Source organism: Sminthopsis crassicaudata, chromosome 5 (assembly GCF_048593235.1).
Source record: "Sminthopsis crassicaudata isolate SCR6 chromosome 5, ASM4859323v1, whole genome shotgun sequence".
NCBI lineage: Eukaryota > Metazoa > Chordata > Mammalia > Dasyuromorphia > Dasyuridae > Sminthopsis > Sminthopsis crassicaudata.
The window spans coordinates 278,304,536-278,318,430 of record NC_133621.1 but is presented as its reverse complement, the minus strand read 5'-3'; the positions used below and the strand labels follow the sequence as shown (position 1 = coordinate 278,318,430).

General features: G+C 35.6%; 1 protein-coding gene and 1 long non-coding RNA gene across 5 annotated transcripts in view; one reads left to right on the top strand and one right to left on the bottom strand.

Annotated features, from left to right (window-relative positions):
* LOC141544714 (uncharacterized) overlaps positions 1-13,895 on the top strand; it is a 279,038-nt gene that overhangs the window by 18,740 nt on the left and 246,403 nt on the right. The gene's annotated exons all lie outside the window — the stretch shown is intronic.
* Positions 1-13,895, bottom strand: part of PLEKHG7 (pleckstrin homology and RhoGEF domain containing G7) — an 83,817-nt gene that overhangs the window by 65,556 nt on the left and 4,366 nt on the right. For 3 of the 4 annotated variants that reach the window (XM_074271158.1, XM_074271157.1, XM_074271160.1), the window contains exons 2-3: positions 12,986-13,778; positions 11,255-11,277 (exon numbers count right to left, since the gene is read on the bottom strand). In XM_074271158.1, the coding sequence (XP_074127259.1) occupies positions 11,255-11,277; positions 12,986-13,672 (710 nt within the window). In that variant the 5' untranslated portion in view covers positions 13,673-13,778. The remainder of the gene's footprint in view (positions 1-11,254; positions 11,278-12,985; positions 13,779-13,895) is intronic. The other variant, XM_074271159.1, reaches the window with a different exon arrangement.

The following is a 13,895-nucleotide window of genomic DNA, read 5'->3' as shown; positions in this document are numbered from 1 at the left end:
CTTTCATAAACTCAAATGAAACTGTAAAAGACAATTGCCCTTCTCAAGTGATATTTGCATTTTAAAGAAATCTGTTAAACTAATGTTTGAGCTGGAAAACCCCTTGCTTGCACACACTATTTTTGCTTTCCAAGGACCAGCCTAGATAAACACCGAGAAGCTAAATGGTTTAGGTTTGCATATTGAGTAAGCAGAAGTCATATAGCCTAATTACCTCATTTGTTCATCTCAGAGAGGTAAAGAATTTTCCCAGTTTCATGTGGGTGGGAATTATGAGAAGAGCAATTTGAATCCAACAATCTACAAAGCTATAGAGAAGTATATGTCAGGTCCAATCTCTATCCCTTATACCTACATTCTGTAATCCAGGACTTCTTAAACTTTTCCCACTCATAATCCCTTTTCACCTAGGCATTACTGTTATATATTTTTCTTGTGCAACATGACAAATATAAAAAATTGTTTAGAAGAATTGCAAGTGTTTAACCTATATTGGATTGTTTGCTATTTATATGAAGGGATGGGAGGGAAGGATAGAGGGAGGGAGAACAAATACATAAGATTTTGCAAAAATGAATGTTGAAAATTACCTTTACATGAATTTGGAAAAACAAAAAGCTATTGAGAAAATAAAAGAATAGGCATCCTAGGTCTGATCACAGGATCTCAGTGGACTAAGAGCTGGAAGGAACCTGACAAGTCATGGAGTGGTATTTTACAGATAAAGAAACTGAGCTGCATAGAGACTAAATAACTTGCCCAGAGTCATAAGTTACTGATGTGGTATTTGAATCCAGGTCTTCCTGATTCCAAATTCAGTGATCTATCTCAGGCTGCCTCTCAAAATACACAATTGAATAGGGGAATCAGACCATTGCTTAGAAAGCAGCTATACTCCCTATAATACTTCCAATACTATGAGCTATTATTAAGAATATACTTGAAAAGTATATATTTGACAATCTCAAATGCTTCAAAGACATTAGAAAGAAGTGGAAGTGATTAAAAAGTCATTGGATTTGGTGATTAAGAGATCATTGGTAACTTTGGAGAAAGAGATGTTTCAGAGGAACCATGAGATTAGAGATTAGACTACAAAAAATTTGAGAAGAGGTGGAGAAGATGAGAAATGGAGCACTAAGTGTAGATGGCTATAGAATGATAGATAAACAGGGAAGATAGGATTTGAAATTTTTGTTTGTTTTTCAGGATGAGGGAGATAGGCATGGGTTTGTAAGCAGCAAGGATAGAACTAATAGAGAGAAATTGAAAATTAGAGAAAGGAGGGGAATGTGGAGGAAATCTGGTAGGGAAGACAAAGAGAAGGTATCAAGAATTCATAAAGAAGAATTAGTCTTAGTGAGAAGCATCACTTTTAATTAGAAATAGGAGTAAGGAATAGTCGAGAATGATGTCAAGGAGATGCCAGATGGGGAGAAAGAGACAAGAGATAAATTGGCTTTGATTTTCTTCATAAAGTGTAAGATGAAATCCTCAGATAAGGGAGTAGATGATAGGGAGGCTTGAAAATAGTTTATGGTGAGTTGTAGAGAGAATCACTTTTAGAAGGTATATTTTGCCTTGATGCATTGAGGGTGCAGTTGACAAGAGACAACAAATCTTCAATAGCTTCAATGGGTAAATTTGTGTAACTGAGATAGAGAAGCCCTCCTTACTGTGAGTTATGATGCTAGCAGGGTTGCTGCCATATCCAGTGAGGTCTCACATTTCAAACTAATAAATGGATCACTTAAGGTAAAAAGTTTAGCTATGAGAGCAAATATAGCAAGATAATTAACAAGCAAAAACAAAAGAGATGTTTCAAATTCATCTCCATTTAAACTCAGACTATAGTTCATGAAACTGGTTATAAATTATGTCTAAGCTCATAAGAAGGCAGATCTCTAATGCAAGTTGCTAATTGTATTTTCTCTATCATGTTCTTCTGACCCTTAACACTTGGGGCTAATCCTGACCTGTGCTCTCTCAATGAATTAGCTTTTGAAAATCCTCCCTACTCCATGTTTCTAGTATTTCCCACATGGGAAATGGCTGTGTCTATGAGAACATAGTGTTCAGGAAAATACAGTGTATGAAAACATGTGTAGATCAACTTTTTCTTGATGGAAAAATAGTTTTCAGGAATGGTGGGTTCTACTGAGCTGGAAAGACACTGATTATTGTCTTTGTAACAGACTATATCTGCTGTCCAAAGGATCCGCTAAGCTAAGTATGGAAGAGCTTGTCCCCAGAAGACTGAGCATGAACTGCTGAATTTATACATTGAATTTATACACTCATAAATCTAGGACTGAAAGGAATCTTAGGGTCCATCAAGTCCAGCCCTGGATTTTACATGAGGAAATCAAGGTCCAGGAAATGAAGTAACTTATTCAAATTTACACGGGCAATTAAGCATTAAGGCAGATGTAAATTGAGATATCAGAACCAATTTTGTTTCTGCTTTATCAGTGTTATTGCCTTCTCTTAAATGTTGGTAATTCACCTTGATAAAACACAAAATAGTCTTTGTTTCTATGAAGTCCCTATAGATTTCCACAATGATGGTAGTAAAATGGGGGGAAGGAGGTGAGAATGGGGAAAAAAGAAGATGCTAAGAATTACAACTTTCAAGTCACTTATAAAAAATAATTATGAGAGGCAGTGAGGGCTGATTTAAACTGATCCAGATTTGGGTTTGTGAATCAATCAAAATTATTTCTCAAGCATCTTCTGCATGGAATGTTTGTTGGTATGCCATGAACTAGGAATACAAGCAAAAAGTATAACAATTTCTTCTTTCAGGGGGCTTACATTCTAATGAAAATATGAGTTCAAACGTTGACACATATTGGCTGTATGATCTTGGATAAATCATTTAGCTTCTCAGTGGTTAGTTTTTTAAGCCCAGAACTTGTAGATTAAGTGGGGATTCATTTTGGGAGTAAGAGTTTTTTTCAGTAATAGTTCTTTACACAGTCTAGTGAAAAATCACAGGTCCAGAAACTGATAGGTATTCTGTGAGATTTTTCTTCAACTGATTCATGTACCAGAATCAGATCAATGTTGAAAACTTTTCTATAAATGAAATCAGAAAAGACAAAGAAATTGCTCCAAAATGGGAAGAGAGTTCTCAGAAAAGTGAATGAAGAAATTAATCAATGGGAAGTAAAACAAATGAAGACATTTATTTTACCTCAACTGATTCTTGAATCTAGCAAAGGGGAAGAGATAAAGAAAGAAAGCCACCTAGGTCTCCTTTGCACCTGACACAGAGTTAGATGCTTAAAACTAATAGTTGTTGACTGATCAAATAAATCATCATAAGGAGGAAGCCAGAAGAGCAGGAAAAAAAAAAAAAAAAAGAACAACCTTAGCCATCAAACGCTTCATGTCCTTGCCAAGCAGTGAATCATGGCAGCCAAGAGCAGCCTTGCTTTAGAGCATAAACTTATTTCCAAAACATTATGGGGGAGGATGAAGGCAGATTACAATTTTCATAAAACCATGAAATAAGTGGAGGGAAAAACAAATCCACAGAAATCTTGATAAGAACTCCAACCAAAGGGATTATCCCAAGAGCATTTATAAATGAACCTAAAAGGACAAGAAATGGAACAAATCTGACTGTTTCCACAGCAATCAATTCCCATTATTATGACACTGGCATGACCAAATTTAAATTGGAAATGGTTGTATTATTTGGATTCACACTGCCTATTTCCATTGAGCTGGAACCAATGACCAGATTTTTACATAATTATTACTTTGAATAGTGCAAATTCAAACACATGCAACCACTTCAGAGGAGTCATTATTCATATTAATGAGATCTCACTCAGTACCAGAACAGTTTGGGGGACAAGTGACATTGATATTTAAGAAAATGAATTCAAGAAATAGTTAGACCTGGCCATTGAGGAAATCCTATGTAATTGTAGAGGCACCAAGGATTTATTTATTTTTTAATTTTTAAAAAATAGATACTTGTTTTTACAACGATTTTATTGTTAAGAACATTTCTCCCTCTTCTTTTCCCCTGCACCTCCCTCAAACTATTCAACTATAATGAAGAAACTTTCAATTATAGAATGAAAAATAAAAAAGAAGGGAAAAACAGTTCATCAAAGCTAATCAATATTCCAACTGACTCTGAGAATATATACAATATTCTAAACTCTTAACACTCAATCTTTTGATAGAAAGAAGACTGGATCTGTGATTTTATTGTTACAAGGAACTTATGAGTGAGTAAATTCTCTTTGCTAATGGAGGTTATTATTTTCTCTGTACCTTACTCTTGAAGAGTGTGTAATCTTGGGTAAGATACTTATTTTCTCCTAGGCTCAATTTCCTTATCTATAAAATGGGAGTAATAGCAGCACCTGACTTGCAGGGTTGTTGTGGGGCCCAAGGAAGATAAAATGAAAATGCTTTGCAAACTCTTCAATATTATAGTTGGGTCACCTCCAATAGTCTTGACTCCTGCTTTGCCTCTGAATTCCATATGATTCCCAAGCGAGTGAGCCTGATGATTGTACAATCCTGCCTCACTTAAATGCAATATACTTGCAAATCAGGACATCACCCTTGTGATGTCATTTGATCTCTTCAAGACCAATGGACTAATAGCAACAGGAATAACAACTATGAGTCTAAATGATTTCTAAGTTGAGTTGCCAGTGCTCCTTTCCCCATTTTGCTTTTATTTTGTTTATACCTTACATTTATTTATTTGTCATCAGCCTCATAGTTATACATATAATGTGAGGAAGGTGTGTTAATACTTATTCTACTGTCATTAACATTAGTTTTTCCATGAAGTGAAAGATAATACTAGTTAAGTAGTACAGTATAGGTATTACCTGGGACTTGGAGTGAGATAAATTTCATTTCATATCTTGCCTCAAATACTTACTAGCTCTGTAACCTTGGGTAAGTCATTTAACTACATGAAGACTCATTTTTCTTATTGATAACACAGGGATGATATAAATTAATAGTTACTGCTAACATTTACTAATTATATTACAGCACTTAACAGTGATGTTGTGATCATATCAGATTACATATAAAAACTTTTTGCAAACTCTATAGAGCTCTAGAAATGCTAATTGTTAATGATTGTGATTATAAATGAGTTAACATAGATAAAGGGCTTTGCCAATCTTAAAGTCCTATATAAATGTTAGCTATTATTATAAAATATGTCTATGGCAAACATATTCTCTCCTCCCCCAGTAGAATGTAAGTTCATTAAGGGCAGGCACTGATCTACTTTTGGTTTTGTTTTCTTTTCTCCTAAAAGAGAGTTTATTGATGGAATGATTAATTGAACTGTCTTTATAGGACAGGTATCAATTCTTATATGTCATCTCACGTTAGTAGCTCATTTATCCAGATTGTGCAGTTTGTTCCTCCTTCCCTCCATTCCACCCCACTATGGGTAGCTTAAACCCAACCATAACAGAATTCAAACACCATAGTGAATCGATTAACCAATCAAACCAATATTTATCAAGCCCCTACTACGTGCCAGACATTGTGTTAGAGGGTACAGATTCAAAAATGAAAATGAAAATTGGACCATCCTTTAGAAGCTTTCAGTCTATCAGGGAAGAAAGGAGAATCTAGTTTGAGAGAGAGTGGTCTGCTTCAGATATGTTTAAAATTAATTAAGAATATAGATCACATATAATCAATTCTGTGAACTTATTGTCAAACACAAAAACTAAAAGACTTGGTAAAACAATTGCAGCCTGGAAGGCATTTAGAATATCTCTGGATATAGAGTTAAAAAAACCAATCACAAAGATTAATCCATTCTATGATCTTTTGAAGGGCAACATTAAGAAAGGACTAAATCACATACATGTTTGCCAAAAGAATTCATAAATATCATTTTGAGTATCCTATTCAAAGTTAAAATGGAAGAGGGATTTCCTGTATATGTGGGAGTTTCCCAGATGCTGCTAGTCATGGATGGCGTTGAACTTAGAAGAAGCTGCAGAGCACTCAAGAGCTTTCTTAATGAGATTCTTTAGGTACTTAGAGGCAGACTGTTAGTATGATAGAGCTCTAGATTTAGTCAGGAAGATCTGAGTTCAGATGTTACCTCAGATTCTAACTAGCTACATAACCTTAAGCAAGTCATTCAGTCTCTCATCTTTGAAATCCTTATCTGTGAAGTGGAGACAATAATAGTATCTATCTCATAGGATTATATATATGAAAAATATACATTTGCATATTTACAAATGTTTTTTAAATTTAAATCTTCTCTTAGATATTGAATAGTCATATGACCCAAGGGAAATTATTTAGTCTCTCTGGCTAAGTTTCCTTATCTAAAATGAGGAGGTTTGACCCAATGTTCTCCAAAGTTCTTTTTAGCTCTTAAAAGATGACCCTGTGATATAGATAGAGACCTCAATGGCCATCTAGTGAAACTTATATATGACCAAGATTCCCTTCTAAGACTTACTTGGCAAGAACTCATCTAGCTTCTTGCTCAAAGACCTCCAGTGATAGGGATGTCTCTTCCTTCAGCTCATTCCACTTTTTTATAGTTCTCATTGCTAAAAATTTTTTACTTGAGCCTTATTTTTTCTCTCTTCAACTATGAATGACCTTTGAAAAAGAGGAAAAGGGTTAGAAAAAAAGAGGAAAGGAAGTAGGATGATTTAGAGCTGCAAGAGACCTTCAATGTTCATGTTGTTTCTACATATTGGTTTCTTGGCAGTGGATTGTTAAAAAGAGCTGAGACATTTCTAGCAGTTTTAGTACCCAGTGGAAAATTCATCCTCAATTTAACTTTGTAATTCATGATATGAAAATCATCCAAGAAGTAATTAAGACAAATTACTTCGAATGGGAGAGATAATTAGGTAATTTAGTGGGTTAAGGACTAGAATCTTAGTGTCGGTTGTGATTCTGGAGATTGTCCAACCCTTGGGATTTAGGGTTCACACTTTTCCTATTCCACCAGAGAAGCTTTTTCTGGTTCTGCAATTCTATGCACTAAAGAGGAAGAAAGATAGCAAACACTGGGATTATTATTGCTCTGCTTTACTGGACAGATATGTCAGCCGGAGAGTTATTGGTTAGCAGGAAAAGAAGGGAAGGAAGAAGAAATCCTGGGGAAGAGAAGAGGGCAGAAGAGTTGGGATTTTCTTCATGGGAGAGAGATACAGAGAAAGTGACTGGGTTAAAATCCCTTGGAAGTCAGTCAGCATCTGAACTCAGATGATACACTTATCATCTTATTCTACCCTGGGTTAAGAGTTCTCTGTCCTTTAAATTTCTTCTCAGTGTTCTGCTGTGGGGCAAAGAACCAACTGCTCAGATCAATTTATCATCTAATCTAAGATGATTTGGCTCTTTCCTTTAAATAAGACAAAACAGATCAGTATAAATTCATTTACCTTCAGGCTCACAACATTATACTGGAAAATATTTTTCTGAATGTTTTTCTTTCAGGAAAGACATCTGATTGTTTCATTATAGTTTAGGGGAAAATCAATGAGATCTTTGCAAGGAAAAGACCAAACAATGCCTTAAAGGTTGTTTGCCAATAACCCTGCCTTACATCCTTATGAGTGGCCTCCAATATTCCTTTTTGTGTGTTTCTCTAATTACTTATTTGGATATATTTTGGTTTTTGTCTCCATTTCCTTGTATTTTCTTTGAGCAAGAATATGATATGGTCATACATAAGCTTTAGAAAGGTTATTTTGACAGCAGTGTCATAGAAGAATTGGAGAAGGAAGAGGCTGAAGGTAAGGAAAGCAAATGAGAGACCATGGTTCCTTTGATACTTCCTTATTTTTTTTCCTTAGGGGTTCCTTTCTTATCATAAATCTCAACCACCTACTTTTCTGGATGATAAGTAAAGTGATGGCCATAATTCTAGGTATACACCCACTGAGCAGGGTATATAGTTCTATAATAAGTTTTTGTAGCACTAGAGAAATAATCATGGGGTACGTATGGGCCTAACATCCTCTGGGGAACTCAATGTTGAACATTCCTAAAGGAAAAAAAAAAGGTATCCAATTTTAATCTTCTGAGATCATCCTTTTTACTATTATTTTGATCCTTTGGGGAAAGTGGATTGGTACACTGGAAAATAGCCAAAAATACGATATTAGAGGATCTGGGTTCAAATGCTAGCTCTGATATTTACCTGACTTGTGATCTTGAAGAAATCTTCATGGATCTCAAATTCCTCATTGTAGGTTGAACTAGATTACCTCTAGGATCCAATTTTAGCAGTTTTATGAATTATCCCAATTCATCTTGAGGGTATTTCTACTCAGGAAAGGTAGAATATTTGAAGAAAAATTTGCTCTCTCCTCTGACATTTATGATTTTTGGCCACAACATATCCCCATCTTTCTAACTTCCTTGCAGTGATCTATGAGTCAAAGTAGGGAACTCCTGTTTTGGGAACTCCCTTCAGTGATCCAGATTATGACTAGTCCATGACTAGGTAGATTGTAAGCCTATGAGATTTTGCAGTGGAAGGAATTTTAAGGTCATCTTGTTCATCATTTTAAAGATGAGGGCACGGAGAGCTCTATTCTATAGAGATTCAGAGTCTTGCCAATAGAAACAGAGTAAGTTGCATAGTCAGGATTCAAATGCAGGTCCTGACTCTAAATCCAGCACCTTTCCCCATCCGCCATATGATATCCTAAGAAATTGTTTGAGGAGTATTGATTACTGATTGCTCAGTATCATATAGAAAGTGTTAGAGGCCATTTTTGAATCCAGGACTTCCTTATATTAAATCCAGCACTGATTCTATTACACCAAGTATTCTCAAATTTCATGTTCTCCTAAATTGTACATTACTGCTTACCTCTCTTCCTTCAATCAAGAGTTCAAATACCATGGTCTTGCATGAAATCTTTCCTAATTCCTACCATCTGCTGGTGCCATCCTTCCAAACTACCTTATATTTATTTGTATTGGATCTTTATATAGTTTTTATAGACTTACATACAATAAATACATGTTTTTTCCCCCATTGTAAATATCATGTGAATAATATTTCATTTAGTATATTAGCTAGTGAAGCATCAGATAGCTGCTTGTGCTATTATTCTTATACTTGGGCTTTACTTATTTAAGTTTTTCACTTAGAGGAGTCTCTTTATATATTTTATATAGACTTACATACAATAAATACATGTTTTATTTCCCCATTGTAAGTCCCATGTGAATAGTGTTTCATTTAGTATATTAGTTAATGAAGCATCAGAAAGTTGCTTATGCTATTGTTTTTACACTTGGACTTTCCTTTACTTATTTATTTATGTTTTTTTTTTTCTTAGAGGAAGAGTCTCCCTATATCACCCAGTAGGGTGGGATTGTAATAGGAGTCTGATGGTATCCTTCTCTAAAGGTTTACCATATTGGTGCTAGACTTAGTGAAGATAATTGATAGCTTTAGTCTGACTGCAGCTCAGAATTCCAGAACTTAAGCAATGGAAATCTACTTCAGCCTCCCCAGCTACAGGGATTATAAGCATGCATCCTCCTGCTAAATCCCAGAATCTCTTTTATAAATACAGATGTCTAGTCCTTCACACAGAAAAACCCAAGTAGATTGCCCAGATGACACCATGCCTGGCCTTGGATGGGCAGCTCATTAGTTAGACCAGAGCTATCAAACACATTACCCTTTGGTTACATCTGCAAGTTATACCTGAACCAAGCGTGTAACTGAATCAGATTCAAATGTAGTTGGAAAGTATTAACAAAATAAGTAAAAGTACAATACTATATTGATAATATCAAATGTGTGTTTTTCCAAGTCAATACTATAAAAATATTTACATACCATTAATAGTCCCATTTCTATTGGAGTTTCACACCAGTGAACTAGCTCATAGATTAATATATATCTGGCAGGCATGGAGATGGACAGTGACTCTTAATACATTATTATATAATTTAGATTTCAAGAGAAGTAGGAAAAGGGGCTAGCTTGTATTTAGGGAATTGGATAATGTTTTTTAATTATTTCAAATTTTTCTTAACAAAAACAAAGCAGAAAATTTTTCCCCTGCCAATATTTTCCTGGTAATATTATTATAGTTGCGAATAAGGAATTGGAACATGATGAGATATTTGAAGATTTAAAAATGTGGGTAGCCATAGTACAATAACAAGGCATGCAGTGGATGTAGAGAACCTAGTTTGTATTGTTGTTGGTATTCAGTCATTTCACTAATTTCTGACTCTTCATGAACCTATTTGTGGCTTTCTTGGCAGAGATAAGGGAGTGGTTTGCTCTTTCCCTCCTCAGCTCCTTTGACAGATGAGGAAACTGAGGCAAACAGGATTAAGTGACTTGCTCAGGATCACACAACTAGTAAGTGTCTGAGGCTGCATTTGAACTCAGGAAGATGAGTCTTCTCAACTCCAAATCTGGCATTTTCCCAATGTATCTTTTAGCTTCTCCTATTACATGTTACTAAAAATCACACACAATTTCAAACAGCATGAAGAGACATTATGAAATGAAGTAGAGGAGTGATCAAAGTAGAATGAAGAACCACAGGTAAGCAGCTTGAGCATTATCCCAGTTTTATCTATATCTAATACATCTATATATGGCCTAGGCAGAAGTGTCAAACTCATGACCAACTCAAGCCCATTACGATGGAATTGGGAAACATTTAACAAAATAAATAAAAATTAAATATAATGTAGATAATATAAATTTGTGGTTTTCTGCCTTGGTCTGCCTGAAACAGGATTATTACACCTGAATATAGTAGAGAGGTATCTGGGAAATAAATCTCCACGTACAAACAAGGATATCTATTTAGCTTTCAAAATAATCTTTTATCATTTATAATGATCTACTTGTTTCCATCTCCAAGGTGGACTTATGAAAGGCTATCGGCCTTTCCCCACTTTGGCAGCTAGATGGCTCAGTGGATGGAGTCCTGAGCCTAGAATCAGAAAATGAGTAAGTCCTTTCTGAGCAAGTCATTTAATTTCATTCTGTTTCAGTTTTCTCTACTGTAAAATGGAGGCAATAATAGCATTTACCTCCTAATACTGTTGTGAAGATCAAATGAAATAGCTTAGTGCAAGAATTAGCATATAGTATATGTTTATTAAATGTGTGATTCCTTCACTTCAATGAAATTGAAATTTAAAAGCTCCACATAATTAAACAAATGAAACAAAACATTATTCAGTTTATATAGGATAGGAAAAATAAATATATACACACCTGGACGGGTACAATTCTTCTTCCTAAAAGAAAAAGAAATACTAGTTTTAATAAAATTTAGTTATTTAGATTATGAAGTAGGTATTTTGAAAAAAATACATTCCTCTTAAACTGAATTTTGAATCCACATTTTGGTTAAATAGGGTTGGAATTTTCAGAGTTTTTTTTTAAGTGTATTTCTAAAGCATAGATCTGTCTAGATCACTCCTCTGTTCTGTAAGCTTCAAGGGCTCCCACTTACCACTAGGATGAAATAATCATTTCTGTAGTGTTAAACTTATTCCCATGCATGTTATTCCAATTCTAACTTGCAACCAATCAATCAATAAGCATTTATTTAGAATCTACTGTATGCCGGCACTATGCAAACATACAAAGAAAAAAAATCTCAATCACTTACAGCCCTCAAGGATCATAGATTCAGAACAAAAAAGAAACCTCAGAGACTATTTAGTTCAACTACCAGATTTGTAGAAAGTCAAGGGCTAGCTAGTGACCTGTCCAAGATACACAAATAGTCCTAAGCATCAGCAATAGCATTTGAACCTGGTTCCTCTTACTCTAAAACCATTGTTCTTTCCATTACAATGTAGTCATTGTAGTCACCTGATTTTATTTGGAATTTCTTTAGCTGTATACCTCTTGTCGTCTTCCAGTCTCATCTCCAGTAGAATAAAAGCTACTTGAGGATAGAGACTCTTTTCATTGGGGGTATGTGGAAAGAGAGAAAGGGAAGAGAAGGGGCTTTATTGCTGACGTCCAGCATGGTTACCAGTATATAGTGGGTAACTGTGTGTGTGCTCCATTCCTGCCAAGCTACAAATGGATGTCTCAAAATCCACTGTGAATTTCTATTTTTGCCTTGCTATTTTTCAGTCATTTTCAATCATATCTTTCTCTAACTCTATTTGGGGTCTTCTTGGCAAAAATACTGGAGTGGTTTGCCATTTACTTCTCCAGCTCATTTTACAAATGAGAAAACTGGAGCAAACAGATTTAAATGACTTGCCGGGGGTCGTATAGTTAATGTGTCTGAGGCTGAATTTGAACTCAGGAAGGTGAATCTTTTGACTCCAGACTTAGCACTCTATGCATTATGATACCACATAACTGCCTACTTTAGCAAAATACTACTGACTCTAAGCAAAGCTGATTTAATTCTGATAAGACAACCATAGATTCATGGGAAATATTAAAATGGAAGCAGTCATTAAAAGCAGAAGTTTAGACCTCATAGAATCTCTTCCCTCTGAGATCATTCTGCTTTTTCTGACTTCAGTATTGTACCATCCATTCTTTTTCCTTTTGAAAAAGTGGACTATTCCCTCTGTATTCTCCTAAAACAAATATGATTGAATCATCTTTCCTCCCAGAAGAATGAGATCATAAGATCATGGACTTACTAGTTCAACCTGCTTATACTACAGGTAAAGAATAGAGCGCTGAGAGATGAAAAAAGTTATCTCAATATTAGTCAGGTAATAGCAGAGACAGACTTTGAACTCAGGTCCTCTGAGCACAAATGAAGTATGCTTTCTACTGTATCATAGCATAATGTCTGGTATGCAACAGGTGCTTGATATATGCTTATTCACAATACCTATGTTGCTTCTTGGAGAGGAAGATAGGGTCTACAGTAAATCATTGAGTGAATGCTCAGGGTTTAGAGATATAGAAACTATTTAAATTCCAAGGACCAGGCAAAATAGCTTTTGTCTTGAACTATCTTACCTGATTCCATTTGTCATGGGTCAGAGATCCAAACTGAGGTTGATGTTCTTTCCCAGGTGGAGAATGGACCCTATTGTTGCTCTGAGACCCAGAGCAAGTACCATTGTCTATGAGATTGTTTGTTGGATGTGGCCAACTGGTTTCGGAGTTTGTAAAATTGAATGATGCTGTTGTTGTTTCTAAGTGGGGAGCCTTGGAACTGAAACTCAAAGATGACAAAGATTGAGAGCAAGCCTTGGGGCTCCTGGGAAGATTATCATAAAGAGAGTTCTGAGAACCCAGGGCCCCCTTCCAGTTTCTCCAGTTAGATGCTTCCAAAGAGTCTTGATGAGGGGGCAGCTGAGAAGTGCTGCTCCTGAGTCGCCTCAAGGTGGGAGAGGTTGAAATCCGGCCTGGAGCTTGTCTATCAAATTGGAAGGGGCTACTTCCCTGGCCACTGACATACTCTACTGAGGGACTCTTTGGAGACTGAGTAGGACCTCTATGACCTCTTCTCTGAATCACTGTACTGAATGACTCTTTGTCCTGGCCAGAGACAAGACCCATATTTTCAGAGGGAGCCAACGTGATGCTCTCTGAATCACTGTTATCCAAAGAGTTCTCACTATGTTCTATCTTCTCATTTTCCACATTCAAGAAAACTTCTTCATTTGGTTCCAGAGCACTGTCAGGAGAGTATCGTTGCATTTTTTTAAAAACAAGATGGACCAAAGTTGGGAATCTGTTGTCAATAACAGAGAGTCAGATTAGGGGACATGGAGGAGGGCTTGGAATTTCTGATTCACCATCAGTGCTAGATGGAAAGATAAATAATATGATTATTATCTAGATTAAAAAAACATAATTAACTTTTGGGATCCTACCATTCTGATCTACATTCTTTAACTATTAAAGTTCATTTATTGCTTGC